This window comes from Castor canadensis, chromosome 2, assembly GCF_047511655.1.
Source record: "Castor canadensis chromosome 2, mCasCan1.hap1v2, whole genome shotgun sequence".
Lineage (NCBI taxonomy): Eukaryota > Metazoa > Chordata > Mammalia > Rodentia > Castoridae > Castor > Castor canadensis.
In genome coordinates, this window is record NC_133387.1 from 47,678,858 (window position 1) to 47,696,738 (window position 17,881).

General features: G+C 39.2%; 1 protein-coding gene across 2 annotated transcripts in view; it reads left to right on the plus strand.

Annotated features, from left to right (window-relative positions):
* LOC109693469 (serum paraoxonase/arylesterase 2) overlaps positions 1 to 17,181 on the plus strand; it is a 32,789-nt gene extending 15,608 nt beyond the window's left edge. Inside the window, exons 2-9 of one of the 2 annotated variants that reach the window (XM_074064720.1) lie at positions 4,509 to 4,564; positions 6,196 to 6,286; positions 9,141 to 9,306; positions 9,816 to 9,942; positions 12,423 to 12,623; positions 14,998 to 15,079; positions 15,835 to 15,963; positions 16,573 to 17,181. In XM_074064720.1, coding sequence (XP_073920821.1) covers positions 9,198 to 9,306; positions 9,816 to 9,942; positions 12,423 to 12,623; positions 14,998 to 15,079; positions 15,835 to 15,963; positions 16,573 to 16,731 — 807 coding nt within the window. In that variant the 5' untranslated portion in view covers positions 4,509 to 4,564; positions 6,196 to 6,286; positions 9,141 to 9,197 and the 3' untranslated portion in view covers positions 16,732 to 17,181. The remainder of the gene's footprint in view (positions 1 to 4,508; positions 4,565 to 6,195; positions 6,287 to 9,140; positions 9,307 to 9,815; positions 9,943 to 12,422; positions 12,624 to 14,997; positions 15,080 to 15,834; positions 15,964 to 16,572) is intronic. The other variant, XM_020174804.2, reaches the window with a different exon arrangement.
* The last annotated feature ends 700 nt before the right edge of the window (positions 17,182 to 17,881 follow it).

A 17,881-nucleotide genomic window follows, 5' to 3' on the forward strand; every position in this document is an offset into this window, starting at 1 on the left:
GACAGCAGGGCACGGCCGACACATTACAGGACAAAGTGCCAAGTGTATTCCTGTAACAGCTCACAGGGATGGAGCGCCTCAGAGAAGAACAAGCCCAGCAGCATTGGGATTCTGAACAGGCGTCTGTCTGTGTTTGTGACCTTTATGTTGTGATGCGTGTGAGCTGCTGTCTGGAATTGGAACGAAGGAGGAAATATGTCACCTGTGGCTCTCCTGAAGTGTGTAATGCCTCTGAGGCACTTCAGAAGGCAACAGAGCGGAGAAGATGAGTGATTAGAAGCACATTTGAGAGACATTTTTAGACCTAATTAGAATTGTGTTTTTCTTTTCTTTTTTGTTTTTGCCCTGTAGTTAGTACACACCATATGAACATTTGTTTAGTGCGTGTTAGTGATACGAAGTGGTTATAATAATAACCTGTGTTATATACTTTTAACAAATTGCTTATCTAGTGGTCTTTGATTACAGGAAAAACAGTGTACTGGACATACATTCCCATTTAGACCAAAACAACTTGTTAGGGTGGGCAACAAGGCTGGACAGACCTTGTTTCTGTTTCCTATATAGAAACAGTAAAAGCATGCACTTGAGGGTAGTCCCTTCAAGAGCTGACTCCTTCCTCCTTGCCTCCTTGCTTCTTTGCCTCCTGTCTCTCTTCAGCACACACTCACTCTGCAGTGCTACATTTACTGACTCTGGAAATGAACACTTTTTCAAGTCTTGGTCACAAATGGTCGTAAAGATACATTACATATATCATATCATGTCTTTCTTACTTAATAAATAGTAGTCATTGACTACCATTCATGCAGGACATGTGCCTTCTACACAAAGAAAGGAAAAGCTCACTGTTTATTACTTTTTTTTTTGGTGGTACCAAGATTTGAACTCGGCTTTACACTTTCTACACAGGTGCTCTACCACTTGAGCCACTCTGCCAGCCAATTATTGTATTTTTTTAATTTCTTCCCAGTCTACCAAATGAAAGCTAAGCTTTTACATACTGAAGGTTTAGTGTAATATCAGTGTCTACATAATAAAAATGATAATGACATGAGCTAGTTAGCTTTAATGTTTTTTTTTTTAAATAGTACTCGGGATTGAACTTGGCCTGAGCTTACAAGGGCAAGTGCTCTACCTTGATCCACACCCTTAGCCCTTTCCCTTTTTGTTTTAGCTTAATTTTCAGATAGAGTCTCACAGTTTTGCTTGGGGACTGTGATCCTCCTGCCTGTGCCTCTTGTGTCTTGGAATTACAGGCAGGCACCACCACACATGGCCCTATTTTAAAAATCTTATTTCTAAATGTTTGGCATCCAGAGTTCTAGACTAAATCAACATTTTTGACTGAATTGTCTCCTAAGTTAACTGACATCTTATGCACTTGGCAATCAAGATCTTTACCATAGCTAATGCTTGAGAGAAAAAAAAAAAGATTAAAGTTTGTACCACTCTTGTCATCAAGTCCTCTATAAGGTACCTATGGAAAAAGAGGAAAACAAACAAACAAAAACCCCACTACTAAAACACCATGCAATAGATACCTTTTTTCTTTTCATAGCATATACCTGAGGTTTAGAAACGTTAAGTAAACTTGGAAATTCTTTTCCTTTCCAGTACAGTATCTTTCCCCATGATGAGTTAAACACACATCAGAGTAGTGAGTCAAAAACATGGAAAGCCGCAGTCTACATGACATATTGCATAGTCTGTTGGGTTTGGTGAGGGCTGATTAGCTGTTGTAAAATTACAGTAGCTTAGAGAAAACAGTCCAATTTTTCCTTTTATATAACAGTCCACCGATTAACGAATGGCCCACGATGGTTAGATGACTGGACCATGTGGTAACTGAGGGACAGAAGCTGATGAAGTAGTGCCGCGGTATTCAACATATTCCTCCATCGTGGCCCAAAACTAGGACTCCAGTTGTTGCCGTTTCTCAGTGGAGAGGGAGAGAAAGAAAATTTAGTGGATTTTTAAAAATTTTACCCAGTCGTTACACCTTGTATTCTCATGTCACACTGTCCTTAACTTCGTGTTAAGAAGTTACATGAGTCATGTATGTAAAGTACTTAGAAAGAGTTTGGTATGCACTTACTGTATGCTAAGCTATTACTACTAATTATTATTTTCGAATTAAAGGAAAAAAATATTCTCCAGGAGTGACTGCTCCTGGAGTAATTACACCAAACAGATGATATAAGATGATGAAAGACTATTGTGATATTGACTATCAGAGTGAAAATGGGTGAATATATCTGGAAAATACTCCATGGTAAACTAGAGATAAAACTTATTAGCCTATAATCCTAGCTACTCCGGAGGCAGCGATCAGGAGGCTCATGGTTCAAATCCAGCCTGGGCAAATAGTTCATGAGACCCTGTCTCAAAAAATAAATCACAAAAAAGAGGGCTGGTGGAATGTCTCAAGGTGTAGGCCCTGAGTTCAAACTCCACTACTGCGAAAAAGAAAGAAAAACTTATTTTCTTCATTGGAACAAGACCGTGGAATTAAACAGAAGGAAGTCACAATGAGTTTGAAATGAAAATATTTTTTAAAAATTGCCTTTGTCTTGATTATTAAAAACAGCACTATTATTCATGCAAAATTTATCATTTTATATTATTTTAATTAATTTGGAGAGTTGGGATTGAACAGGGCCTTACATGTGGTAAGCATGTGTTCTACTGAGCTACACTCCCAAGCCTTTAGAAAAGCTTAAACAAAAAGAAGAAAATCACTCAATTCTACCACCTAAAGAAATGTTGTTAATTTTCAATTTAAAAAAATGTGTTTTCCTAAATACTTTTCAGGAAAAATAAATTTTAATCAAGTTTCTACTACATGAGCCAGGAAAGCAAAACGTGGACTGAAATTTGTGTGTGTGTGTTTACTAGATTCTAGTGCTTCCTTTTTGGGGAAATCACAGACTGTTTTTTGAAGCTGCTAAAAGTCAATATGCTTTTCATAGAAAGCATAAATCAATATGCTTTTCTTAACTGTACACACAAAAACATTTTGCAGCCAGGCACTGGTGACTTACGCCTTTAATCCTAACTACTTAGGAGGCAGAGATCAGGAGGATCGAGATTTGAATCCAGCACAGGGAAATAGTTTACGAGACCCTATTGTGAAAACACTCACCATAAATAAGGGCTGGTGGAGTAGCTCAAGTGGTAAGAGCACCTGCTTAGCAAATGTGAGGCCTGGAGTTCAAACCCTAGTAACACCACACACACACACACACACACACACACACACACACACACACACACACACACACACACACACTCTCTCTCTCTCTCTCTCTCACTCACCCCTAAAATAAAAACCATTTTGCAATGCATAGGATTTCAGAGAATCTGCAGAACCTTTGAAGCCCACTTGTGGCTCTTCGGGGATCCACTGACCCACTCCACTATACTGTGATTAAGCTGGTTTATATCTGTCTTCTGAGGAATAGGCACATGGGTCATCTTTACAAAGTGAAGTTGTTGGTATGATTTTGTTTTGCTTTTCTGCACTGTGATAGAGCAAGCAGCACTGAAAGCAGCTGGCTCAATGCAAACTCATGAATCAAAACCAAAATGGCAGGCGAGATGGATGCTGTTTGGTGTTGACAACCTAGAAATCACCTTGGTGAAATCTTTTGGAGGGGTCGTATAGAGGAAGATTGGATTTTGTAGACTCAAAGAATGTGTTATGATTTGGCTTAATCTAAGCCATTTTGATTCCTCTTTTCTTGTGTTTGGGTCTATTACCTGTCTGTGGAATTTATACAGAGTCCAGCGGGAAGGTCTTATGTCTAATTATTTTGCAGTGCTATGCGGAGTATACTGCAGATGGTCGATAAGCAATCAATAGTAATTGTAGCCTGCCTCAGAGATTGGAGCTGGGAGCTTCAGCTGACTTAAGTGCATGGGTTTCTTCATTAATTTTCTCTTGCTAGTTTTTCCTTTTCCTATAATTTAAAGCCTAAATTTGAAGACTAGATAGCTTTTTTGCTTATGAGAACAAGTAGGCACTGTTTTTAAGGAGGGAATGTGTAATCCCAGGTGTTTTATCTCTGTTAATGAGAGAAATGTCTTTTTGCTTCAGATTGAATGAGCAGAGAGGAGGACAGGGATATTTATTTGCATGGTTAAATAACTATGAGGCCTTGCTTCTGAAAGTAATATTCCCCTGATGTCAATTACTTTTATACAGACATCTGGATGTTTATCATAACAGTACAGACGTCAACTTTTTCTGTATCATAGCTGGAAATGTAGTGATAACTTGACTTTGATTTGAGTAAACACAAAATATCTAACACTTAAAGTCTGAAGTTCAATTTAGGAAAGGTTTTCGACTGACGCTTATTAAAGACAATGGTGCCTTGGAAAAAAAATTGGAAATGTCCCTAAAGATACAGATGCTCTGATAAGGTAAACAAAGTCCAACTTATGCTATCTGTAACAAATAACAGAATTTGAAAATGACATTTACCCACCCCTTGAACTTACAGAAGCTGGCGCTGAAGATATCGACATTCTTCCCAGTGGCCTGGCTTTCTTTAGTGTGGTGAGTACTGTCTTCCTTCCCCATGGGCAGTGGAGGAGACACAAGGGTGTTTGTTCAGCCCATGAAACAGTAACTTACTTATTTCCTCACTTTCCAAAATAAGTTCTGAAAAAAAACATGGGTCACCTGGATCTTGGAAGCTTCCTTAAGCTTTTCTGAATGTACAGATGAATCTTTGCCAATTTATTTATGGTTCTTTGTTTCCTTATTACATAGTACTGGAATATTCCAATACAATCTGTATTTTAAAAGGGTCATGTAAAAAGGTATTTGAGGGCTGCAGAGAGTGGCTCAAATGGCAGAGTGCCTGACTAGCAAGTGTGAGGCCCCAAGGTCAAGGCCCTGTATGCCAAAAAAAAAATGTGTTATGATTGAGGCGTCATTGTGTATGTATTTTAGATACTAACATTATATCACTTTAAGTACAGCATCTGTCCTTCCTCTTGTTACTCAGTTTTAAGCATATTCAATTTTCCATATTCATATTTGCTATATATTTCTAACAATATGCCAATTTTCCCAAACCAAGACTGATGCTTTTTCTTTCGTTTTTTTCTGTTGAATAGCATATCATAAGTAGAAAGCTAAAAAATAATACCCCTTTTGAAGGTACAATAGAAAGACTTTAAAACTGATTGGTCTATATTATATTGGCCTCCACGCTCAGTCTTGTTGGGAATCCTGACAAGAGGGGACTTCTGATCCCCACTTTCCTGGCTTGGGCAGAAGTAAGAGTCTTGCATTTTCATGGATCCAGCCTTTCTCGAAAAAGTGTGTGACTCCAAAGGCTAACTCTTAATTATTCTGCTTCCATTCCACATCCATTACTTTCAGACTCTGAGACTCAGGAAGGATGTGAAAAACTTGGATATACTTTTGAGGAGAGCTGTAACAGTAATAAAATAGTTGTCAGACTTGCAAGAAAGGTGAGAGAACTCAGCTTGGAAGAGAATGAAGTTTGGAACCCTCCTTAGGTTACTGATGGTTTTTATATGAAAGACTGTGAGCAGCTGGTTATTAATATACCACTGAGGGAAAAAGAAGAAGCATAGTAAGGGAGAAACATCAATATTTATATCTAAAGACTATAGTTTTAATTGCCTACACAGAGTGAATCAACTCCTACTTATAATAGGACTCTGGGATCATTAAGAAATGTGTCTATAAGGCTTAGTGAAAGACACTGGAACTAGTCAAGATTATTCACAACTTGAAATGCAAAAATCCTGAATAAAGTAGAATGAAATTGCATTGGGTTTTTCTATGTGTGTGTTTTAGAGATTTTTATAATTCAGAATTTAGCTATTTCAAGATTTTGAATCCCCATAGGAATGCATCTGAACAGGTAGGGGCAAGGTTTCCAAGCGTAAGAATCTACAGCCATTTTAGCTGAGGGGCTGTCATAGCCATATAACCCTGTGGCCATGTCAACAGGTTTTTCTGCTTTTTTCTGTTATCTGTGCTTGGTTATGACTATTTTTTCCCAGATTTAGAAACATTGCCTCTTTACTGCTGTTTTTCATTTACTCAGCATTGCCTCAAACACCCCCCAGTATAAACGAGGAGCCATGTATCCTGGGGTGATATGCCTTCTTAGCATTGTAGCTCACCTAACGCATCCTGTTCCATAGATGTGGATTTGAGGGACACCTCAACACTAACATCATATTTGATGAGGGATTGGATGACAGAATAGAACATAAAAAGGATTTAAACAACAAGGTGAATACTTTTTTTTTTAAATTTTATTTTATTATTTTTACATTTACTTACACATGCATACATTATTTGGGTCACCCCCCCCCTCCCCCGCTCACCAAGGTGAACACTTAACACTACTGGTAACGCTGGTAAATTTTATGTTATTTTTATTTTATCACAATTAAAAATAAAATAAATTTTAAAAGCAAAAAATATCCAAAATAATAGGAAGTGTTAAAATAATGGTGAATAGTTATCACCATTATCTGATCACTTTACACTGTCATTCTGGGGATGTTAATAAAGAGTGGAGATTATTGGCAGCTGAAGGCACTGCCATGTGGAAATAGTATCATTCCAGTCTATTCTGTTACTGGCCTGGCAGCCTTGGAAGTATGCAATTGTAGATAGTCTTTTTCTTTCTTTTTAAAAATTTTTTTTTTTGGTAGTACCAAGGCAACCTTGAGCCACTCCACCAGCCCTTTGTGTGTGTGTGTGTGTGTGTGTGTGTGTGTGTGTTAGGTGTTTTTTGAGATAGGGTCTGAAGAACTATTTGCCCTGGCTAGCTTTGAACCGCGATCCTCCTGATCTTTGCCTCCTGAGTAGCTAGGATTACAGGCACCCGGCTCTTTTTTTCAATTAGCAGAATTTCCTAGTCTGTCCAGTTTTGTGTATAAAGTGACTCGTCTTCTTTATGGTATCCTTAAATTTGCATAAAGTATGAACTCATTGTATTAGGAAACGGCATACAATAATACATTCAAATAAAATGTACTATCATCAATAAGACTTTCTTAAGAATGTAAGGATGAGTCAGCGTTTTATAGATAGCTGGACAATTTATTGAGTAACTAATTTAAGAGAGAAAAAAACCCTAGATCCTCTCAGTACGTGCCAAAAGAGCATTAAATAAAATTCAATACTTGTTCCTGATTAAAAGCTCCAAGTAAACTAGAAATGGAAGGAAAATTCCCAGAAACCAGCAGTAAAACATCATTCTTAATGATGAAACATTAGTTGTATTCCTGTTAATGTTCACAACAGGAAGAAAACGCCCAATATCACAACAACCATCGGTAGGTAATAGAGTTCTTAATAACCTTATACAACAAGAAAGAAATGTGAGGAAGGAAAACAAGACATAACTGCCTTTATTTTCAGATAATGTGATTCTGTTTTTTTAAGCAATCCATGAGATTCAACCAACGACTATTAGAACAAAGAGGAGAGTTCAGTGAGTTGGATTCAAAATGAGCATAGAAAATGCCATGGCCTCCCACATACCGGGAGATACCAAGTAGAAAATGCAATGATGACAATGTTCATTCAAGATAGCAGTTAATTCTCACATCTGTGAGTCGTGTGTGTTTAACATATGTGTCTGTAAAGCTCTAATAATTTAAAGTGCTGTATTGGCACAGAAATAGACATGAAGCAACAAAAGAACAAACTAGAGAATCGCCTAATAGACCCATAGGAAAATGGGCATTGAGGACTTTATGAGTAAGGGGGAGAAGGATGGAGTCTTTGTTAGTCCTCTTCCAGGCACTGGGATCTAGTAGAGAGTGAGCACAAGAGTCCCACCTTGTATTCAGTTGGGGTTGTGAATCGGGTCAGATGGTGACTGTGCTCAGGTAGAAGAGAAGGCATGAATCTTGCCAATATGGTGGGAAGAGACTCACAGGTAGAAAGAAGAGCAGCACACAAGTCATGAGAAGAGGGTGAACCAGTTGTGCCGGAGGGACAATAGTGACCTCTTCTTCACCAACTTGTGTGTGTCTGTCTTAGATCCTTACTATACTAAATACAGCATAGCATTCAGGCAGGTATTAAGATGTACCTGTGTGTGTGTGTGTGTGTGTGTGTGTGGTTTAGGAAAATGGCAATGAGGGTGATGGAGAAAAGTAAACCAGGGTAAGGAGGTCAGGACATGCCAGGCAGATGGGTATTTTGTTTTGGAGTGGCCTCACTGAGAAGTGACATTTGGCACAGATAGAAAGAAATTAAGGACAGGATCCCTACCTCTGGGAGTGGGGGAGCATCACTAGTTAGACACAACAGAGCATGAAAGCCGCGAGGTGAGACCATGCTTGCCTGTTGAACATCAGGAAGCCTGGATGACCAGGGTAACTCAAGTGAGGAAGAGGGTCAGAAGGGATGAAGAGAGGTGGGGGGGTGCATTGGGGTGGGGGGACAAGAAGGGCTGATTGTACACAGCCTTTAGGCCCTTGTAAGAATTCTTGTTTATAATCGGAGGGAGATGAGACACCGTTCATAAGTTTGGATCAGAGGTCTGACATAATCTGGGTGCTGGGGTGGGAACTGACTGGGGAGTGATGGACAGAAGCAGAAAGGCCAGTTAGAAGGCTATCGCCGTACTCATGGCTATGTGGACCAGGACAACCCGTGTTGGAAGCGGTGGATGTGTTCACCTTATAAAGGAAAAATCAGCAGGGTTTATTGGTAGATTGGATGTAAGGTGTGAGACAAGGAGGCAACCATGACTGACTTCTTTGGTCGAGACATAGCAGAGTGCAGGCAGGCCTGGTCTCGAGGGAAAGGTTTCCATGCTTACTACGCAAACTTGTACTTAACCCTGCTCTCGACTCTGCCTGGAGTCTTTCAGCCACCAACCTTCTTCTGATTCACCTCAACAGAATCAAGTATTATTCAGCTCCCCAGCTCCCAGTAACAATTTGTTTCTATTATCGTCTCTGTTTCCTTTGTGTTCATGGCTTCCTGCCACCACCTTTTCTTTGAGTTTGTGGCTTTACGCCACATCCTTTAACCAGTGTCTACTTGTCATTCATGTGTAGTTCCCACTGTAGTCCATAAAGATACTGAAGCCTTTAACTTTTTTCTCTGTTTTGGAAAGGGTCTGAAATTTCCAGGACTCCACAGCTTTGCCCCAGATAAGCCTGGAGGAATTTTAATGATGGATCTAGAAGAAGAAAAACCGAGGGCGCTGGAACTAAGAATCAGCCGAGGGTTTGATTTGGCTTCATTTAATCCTCACGGCATCAGCACTTTCATAGACAAGGGTAAGAGCCACCAAGCTACCAACGTCAAGAAACATCTAGTGGTTCACAAATGACTGTGGAAATAAATTCGGATCTTATTGATAGGAAGAGAGGGACAATTAACTCATGAATTATTCCTGTGTTCTTCGTACAGCTTTCTCTCTTGCATCTTCAGCCAGCAGGACCTGAGATGTTACTTTGAAATTTCTTTCAGTTAACACCTAAAAGAATGTTTAGATTTCACAACCTTTTCACATACCTGTGAACATTGTATTAAAAGAGTTATACTTCTGAATTAATCTATAAACAGATTATGCATGAACTCCATTGTGGAGTAGGAAACACTCTTCTTTAAAGGTCAAGGGGACCAATGATCAGAAATAACACCAAACAGACAGTGATGGCAAAGACTGGTCGTCTATGGCTTGTACATTCAACCTTTCCTTGCCGGTGATATTTAAATGTCACCGTCTGCCCAGAGGCCCTAGGGTTATGTCTTGTAAATTAACTCTGTCTTTTTGATTCTTTAGATAACACAGTTTATCTCTTTGTTGTAAATCATCCTGAATTCAAGAATACAGTGGAAATTTTTAAATTTGAAGAAGAAGAAAATTCTCTGTTGCACCTGAAAACAATCAAACATGAGCTTCTTCCAAGGTATTTCCTCCTTTTGCCCATTCTGGAGTTTTCAGACATTCCCCAGGGAGGGTGGGCCTCTTACCTTCTGTAAAAACATATACAGAAGGTATATGCTTACATAGAAACACATATATAATTATATATTAGCTAATATCTAATGTATTATATAATCATAAAATTTAATATATACATATATATATTATACTTAGTCCAAGAGTTTGTGTGTGTGTGTGTGTGTATTTATACAGGTTAAGCATTTTTTACCCTTATCTTAGCCAAAAGGCCAAGAAGCAATGATAGGTTAAACATTTTTAACCCAAAAATTTGAAATCTGAAAGGCTCCACAATCTGAAACTGTTTGAATGCCAACACATGACTCAAGGGGAAAATTTCACAGCATGAAGTTGTTTCATGCTGTGAATTTTTGGAAATATATGGAATTCCTTCCAGTGAGCCAGGTGCCATGGCTGACACCTGTAATTCCAGCTACCCAGGAAACAGAGATAGGAGGATCAGGGTTTGAGGCTGACTCAGATAAAAAGTTAGCAAAACCCTGTCTCAAAAATAAACTGGGTGTGGTGGTTCATGCCGGTAATCTCAGCCATGCAGGAGGCAAAGGTAGGAAGATCACGGTTCAAGCCTGGCCCTGGCAAAAAATGCAAGATTGCATGCAAAAATAATGAAAGCAAGGCAGACTGGAGGCTTGGCTCCAGTGGTAGTGGTACACTTGCCTAGCAAATGCCAGGGCCTGAGTTCAAAACCCCAGTAACAGCAAAAAATAAAATTACCTTCCAACTATGTGTATAAGATATATATGAAACCTAAATGAGGCTGGTGGAGTGGCTCAGGTGGTGGAGTGCCTGCTAGCAAGTTTGAGGCCCTGAGTTCCAACCCCAGGACTGCTGAAAAAAAAAAAAAGAAACTTAAACGAATTTCATATTTAGACTTGTTTCCAGTTCCCAAAAGATACCTCATTATATACATGGACATATTCCAAAGCCCAGAAAAATCAGAAACTTTTGGTCACAAGCATTTTAGGTAGGGGACACTCAGCCACGTGCACACACTTGCAGTTTCCTCACAGATCAGAAAGCTCACGCATGGTGTATGGAGTTGATGTCCCTCTTTATAATAATTGACATCTTTTGTGGACTCTCTTAAGAAACAGGAAACACTGAAGTATAGAGCAATCCTTGTCATGCTCATCTTGAGCACACATCACAACCCTGTTTTTCCCTTTTGGCACCCCTGTCTCAGGTGCCCCAGCACGCAGCTCCCTATTCTGTCCCCAGAAGAGTGGCCTGTTTTACATGGGGCTGTGCTTCCTATGAGAATTCTGCAAAGTTCTCTGTCAGGGGTAATGGTAGCCACAAGCTGATGCCCTACAGAACTGCTAGCATTCCAGTTTCGAATGGGTCACTCCTACTCTAACATGATGCTGGTGGGTAAGGTGGCCAAATGAGGACTCCTCCCAACTCAACTTGTGTTAGCCTACTGCTTGTAGTTTAAACTTGATGGATAGTTTTAATCTCTGCTCCTCTCTGTAGAGTGTAAGCTTGTAACTTCCAATAATTCTTCTCCCCAAATGTACTTCTTAATAAATAGGAGCGTAAATACCATTCAGACAGCCTCTCTGTGATGGAGCTTTTGCACAAAACAAGGAGACCCACCTTCTTTGTAGTGCTGTATTTTTCATTTGACAAAGGAGAAAGCGGCTCTTTCAGAACTTTTGCGTAGGATAATTGGAATTTAAATTTCATAACACCCTTGTCTAACTGGCGTAAAAAATGTAATTGTTTTTAGCATATCAGTCTTTCACCTGAAGCCTTGTATTCTGGCAATTTCATCATTCATCTCTCTGCAAGTGTTTACTGAGTATCTGCTCCTTCACAGCATGTCGGTTCTGTGAGGCAGGTAGAAATTGAACAGTCAATCTTAGTTTGACGAATGCCTAAGCCAGGGACCTCAGAAGAACCCAGCGGGTGGTACACAGGGCCAGGGAACTGTTACTGCCAGCCTAAGGAGCTCCCCGGCCAGACGGGCTCTTCACAGTGCACAGCTCTGGCTTGACCTACAGTTACTAAGCCCCACCTTGTTTGCATCAAAAGCCCTGATGACACCAAATTTTCAGTCATTCATTTATTTTTATCTTTATTTTTGAGACGGTGTCTCGATATAGCCCAGGCTGACCTCAGACTCTTGATCCCCCTGCTTTGACCTCTGGAGTACTGGGATTACACATGTGGGTCACCATTCCTGGCTAGATCTTTTTTCTTTTACAGTGATCCTGCCAGAGCTTCTAAATGACCTGCCTTCAAGTCACCTGGTTGGTTACCATATGAAAGTGCTCTCTGTCAAATGATAGACTCATAAGATTTTTAGCTTATCTTGGAAAAAAATTGAAGCATGTGTGTAAGAGCAACTCGATCTGATCTTCTAATGGTACGCAGACCACCGGAGGCTTTTCTTTTCTTTTACATGCTGTGTTTCTCTTTCAGCGTGAATGACATTGTCGCTGTTGGACCTGCACACTTCTATGCCACCAACGACCACTACTTTTCTGACCCTTTCTTAAAGTATTTGGAGACCTACTTGAACTTACACTGGGCGAATGTTATTTACTACAGTCCAAATGAGGTTAAAGTGGCAGCAGAAGGATTCGATTCAGCAAATGGGATCAATATTTCACCTGATAAAAAGTACAAACTTTACAGAATGTCTTCATTTCTTCTAAATTGTGGTGCCAGCCAAACTCTTACTTTGCTTTTTTTTTTTTTTTTGTCAATTTGAAAATAGATTTAACATTTTTGTATCATTTCATATGTGTATAGTAATGCATGTATTTACATAGAATGTAAAAGTATATATTTACATACAGTATAAAATTTGACATGTATCATTGCCAAGTTTAAATTTATAAGTTTCATAAAATGGGATCATATTTACATATGTATGTACAGGTTTCCTTTTAGAAACTGTCATTTTTATTGACTATGTAATAGTCCGTGTTAAGGGTGATCCTAAACTGACTTAATCGTTTCTCTGTTGAAGGACATGTGACTTTTTTTCTACATAAAAACCATTTTATACATCTTATTTACCACCAAAACTTACCAGTTATTTTTTAAGGAAAAACTCCTTAAGACAACATTAGAACATAATGGTTAAATTTGCAGATTGTGGACTCATGGAACCTGAGTTCAAATCTATCTAGGAAACCAACTGAATGGCATTGTACGTCCATCTCTTTACTCTCTGTGTAACAACAGAGCCACTTCCTCAGCATGAATGCTTTAGATGTTAACTTTAATAAATATTGCCGAATTATCTTCCAAAAATTCTATCATTATTTTTATGTATATGCCTATTAGAAACCTATTAGAAAGCTATTAAATTCTTTATTAGCTCTCTCTTCCACTGCCATAGCACTTTGAACAATTTAAACTAACACAAATATAACAAGAAATAAATGTGGCATTCCTTGACAACTAAATGTCTTTATTTTTGCAGTGCAATTTCTCCTTTCTGTTTAAGGAAAACAAATATAGAGTCATTTAATTTAAATTGTGTCTAGACCAGGCACAGTGGCTCATGCCTGTAATCCTAGTTACTCAGAAGGATTGTGGTTTGAGGCCAGCGTGGGCAAATAGTTTGCAAGACCCCAACTCAGCCAATAAAAATCCGGGCATAATAATGCACACTTAACATCCCAGCAGCATGGGAGGCAGAAATAGGAAGACTGTAGTCCGAGTCAGGCAGGGCATAAAAGTGAGACCCTATTTAAAAAAAAATAACTAAAAGCACAAAGGGCTGGAGGTATGGCTCAAGTAGCAGAGTAGCCTGCCTAGCAAGTGCAAGGCCCTGAGTTCAAATCTCAGTACTGCCTATAAATACACGCACACACGTATGATACATACATACATGCATACATACCAACCTGATCTAACCTCTCCAGCCAAATCTGTTTTTTTTCCCTACCTCTCAGTATTTCTGTCATGAAACTAAAACTTTCTACACATTCAACCTGAAAAATAAACATAATAATGACTAGAGGATTTAGCTCTAACTCCTCTCCCTGTTCCTAGCCCACCATGAGCGAATCACTTGGTTCTCCCCCTCCCCCACTACCCTTCCCTGCTGACCTTGTCAACTCTAGGTTGTCGCGCTCTCTAGCTAGAGTCTTTGTGGCAACTTGCTTTCAGCCTGGTTGCATCTTTTGCACGCTTGCCAGTGTTGTCTTTCTGCACTGAGAATTCTATCTTCATCTTTGGTGGTGCATGCCAGTTGCACACCAGGTACAAAGGGATGCTTGGTCATTGTTGAATTGAACTGACCAGTTTGTTACTGTGCCACTTTCTTATTGCAAAAAGAGATGGATGTACAATGCTGTTCAGCTGGTTTCCTAGCTAGATTTGAACCCAGGCCTGATGGGTCCACTATCTGCAGATTTAACCATTATATTCTAATGTGGGGAAGAGGCTGTCTCCCCTTGACATTTATATCTGCCACAGTGCTGGGTTCGAGGCCGTACATATGATTGCTCAGAACAGTCAACTCCATAAGTAAAATTGTCTTCATGGAGTCTGTTAATTCACCACTCCTTAAGTGTAGCTACAGTGTTCTGGATAGATGCTTAGCTCTCACTCCTAAAATTCTCCATTATGCATTAATACATATTATAAATATTTTAATGAAATAGGCTCTGTACCATATATTTCTATATGTAAATGATAGAAATGTCAGATTATGTTATGGAATGTAGACGCTTTTCTTATGAAACCAAGCATTTGTTTTAATGTCATTTCAGTGGCAGATGTCATGGACTTTATATGCAAATTGATGTCTTATGTTATTTTACCTTACAAACCTTTTTAAAAATTTAAACGGTCCATGATGGTGGTAGCATCACAGAATTGATTATGCAAGCTTACTTTTTAAGTAAAAATTGACCTTTATCAGGCCTTCCTTGAGGGTGCGTCATTGGTTAACTCCTTGGCAGTTGTGGAGATGCTTTGTACTGTGTTAGTGAGGCTCTGTGGGCAAGAGCTCTAATTAGTGTGTCCTTCTGCAAAGGTACATCTATGTTGCTGACACGTTGGCTCATGAAGTTCGCGTTTTAGAAAAACAGCCTAACATGAACTTAACTCAATTAAAGGTAAAGATGTATTTTTATGTATAGCTCCTAATCCATTGTTCTTAGCCGTTACATAGTTGTTTCATGTAACAATACCACACGTGAGCGCCAGGGTAACTATTCCGAATTTTTAAATAGTACCTCACTTCAACATGAGAAATCTGTTGCTAGTGATCACAGGATCCAATGTAACTGCTTGCAGAAGCAGGCTGAGTGATATTTGCACCAGATTTAGGGCTCTTTCCATGAAGTATTGATGGTATTCCATGAATTCCTATAAGAATTTTCACAATTGAAAAGACTAATAGATGACTTCTCAAATGAAGATTTATGCATGTCGTCAGCCCTTTCAATAATAAATGAACATAGAAATTGGGTCCCACACCATTATTATTTTCGTGCTGTTTGACAACACATATTTCAGGTGGATTACGAATTTCCTGTCTTGCTTTGATGGAGTTCCTTGAGCTAACTGATCATTGTGCATCTTTTAAGGGGAAAGTAATTCTTTTTTTTTTGAGAGACTGATTATCACTCTCAACTTTCTTACTTTTAGAGAAGATGAAAAGTGGTTCCAAACCAGTTTATTAAATTTATTTTAAGCAACCTTGGTGTTAGAAGGGTGGAGGGAGGGAGAAGTGTGTAATTCCCTCCCCGTCCCCCCTCTCCCCCCGCCACGCGCAGAGGTAGGAAAGTTGAGCTCTAAATTATTTAGTCAAGTTTCTCATGTAATTTAGCTATGGCACTTTTTTTTTTTTTTTTTTTTAATTTGGAAGGTACTGCAGTTGGATACACTGGTGGATAATTTATCTGTTGATCCTTCCTCGGGGGACATCTGGGTAGGCTGTCACCCTAACGGACAGAAGCTCTTCGTGTATGACCCCAACAATCCTCCTGCCTCAGAGGTTTTTACATTTTTTGTTTTTCAACCTTAATTATTCAACTCCTTTTGAGCTAATAATACAATAAACTGTCACAGGGATGTTTTCTTAGTTCTTTTCAACCAATAATAGAGTAAACTTGTGTGGTGGTTTATAATTGCTTTAAGCCAATAATTGGCAGAATGTTACATTGTACAAATGCTTTTAACAAAGTAATCTTTTGATGTATTAAATTAAGGTGGGAATAAGTCAGAAGGCATTTTTATAAAAACATATGCCCTTCTTGGGTAGTATACTGGCAATTTTTTAAATATATGGTTTATTGTCAACTCACCACATGACAGGATTTTTGTTCATGTTGGAATAGTGGGAACGTAGGCACATTAGTGTGAGCCTATTTCTATTAATGCTGAATTGCTGTAATAACACTAAATCCTGTGTTGGCATGGCACAACTAGGTGTTTTAAAAAGCACTTGTTTTGAAAGTTTAAGAAAGTACTTTAATTAAAGCATTAACAAGATTGGTAAGTGCTGTTTCCAGCAGCGTATCCTCTTAATCATTGTGTCATTGTAGAGACTGAGTGACATGGGTGTAGGGTGGTTCCATATTAATACTTTGTATCTCCTGAACAGATTCTTCGCATCCAGAACATTCTCTCTGAGAAGCCTACGGTGACCACAGTCTATGCCAACAATGGATCCATCCTCCAGGGAAGCTCGGTGGCAGCCTTGTATGACCGGATGCTGCTCGTAGGCACTCTGTACCACAGAGCCTTGTACTGTGAACTCTAAACCGTGTTTTCAGTATGCAAGTGTAATAACTTCTTAACCATTAATTGTCCATGAATGGCTCATTCTGAGGGAATTTAACTAGCAATACTGACCCAGAAATGGATGGCATATATAGTTAATTCAGTAAAGAAAGGCCCCATCAGTTCTTATAGCACTTTAACATAAAAGGAAAATGGATATTATTTTTAAGTGCCAAGCCAGAGAGAGAAAGCTTCTTTTCCATAAAGTGATCACTTTGCACAAAATAAGCCTCACTTTTGCCTTCCAATTACAGAATGAGTCCACTGAAACAGGAGAGTGTGTCCTTTGAGTGTCGTGACCTCAGTCCCTACATGCTGACCACTGTGAGAGTCCAGAACTACTGATAGATAACGTGTTTCCATGTTTTGTGCTGACATCTTTGTTTACTTTAAAGAGTTGACATTGTATTAAAGACTAACTGAAATCCAAGTTTCGTCTATATTTAATTCATGAGGCCTGTGCTTTAGGGGGATTAGGAAACCAGCCCTTTCCTGTGGGGTTTCTTTGGGTTAGGCAGGTATGGCTGTGTTAATTTTTCCATTGAAAGCTGATGTGAGGGGGGTTCTTTGTTTGGAAAGAAAACAAACAAGCAACAACAAAAAAGAAACCTAAGTAACTGAATACTGCAGCTCAAATTCTCAGTTCTTCAGGAGTGTCCATCAATTCTCTTCCTGAACGGGAGCCAAAGAGAAGAGAGAAGGTTGGAGCTGGCGGGGCATCTGACCTGCCCATTGAACAGAAGTGTGACCCGAAACCAGGAGTCAGGTGTCCAAGCCTCAAGGTTAAGCAGCAGCCATGCTAGGCTCAGGGTGCAGGGGAGAGTGTTTTTCATTCACTGTACATCCGTAAAACCAATTAAGCTCTGGAGACTTTCATGCCTCTCTTTCTCTTGTAACTTATCACTGCACTTTCCTTTTTTTCTTATTCTTTTCCCCATCTTCATTATCATCGTTAGAATATGGTCAGTTAATTACAATGTGCCCAGCATTGCACTGAAAATGTTGCATTCATTATTTCACTTAATCCTAATTGTAGCCTTGAGGAAGAAGGAGTTGATTTTATATCACTGTTAACATCTCCTAGAAGTTCAAAGTTACACACTTAGTAAGGGGTGGTATCAATCCTTTTT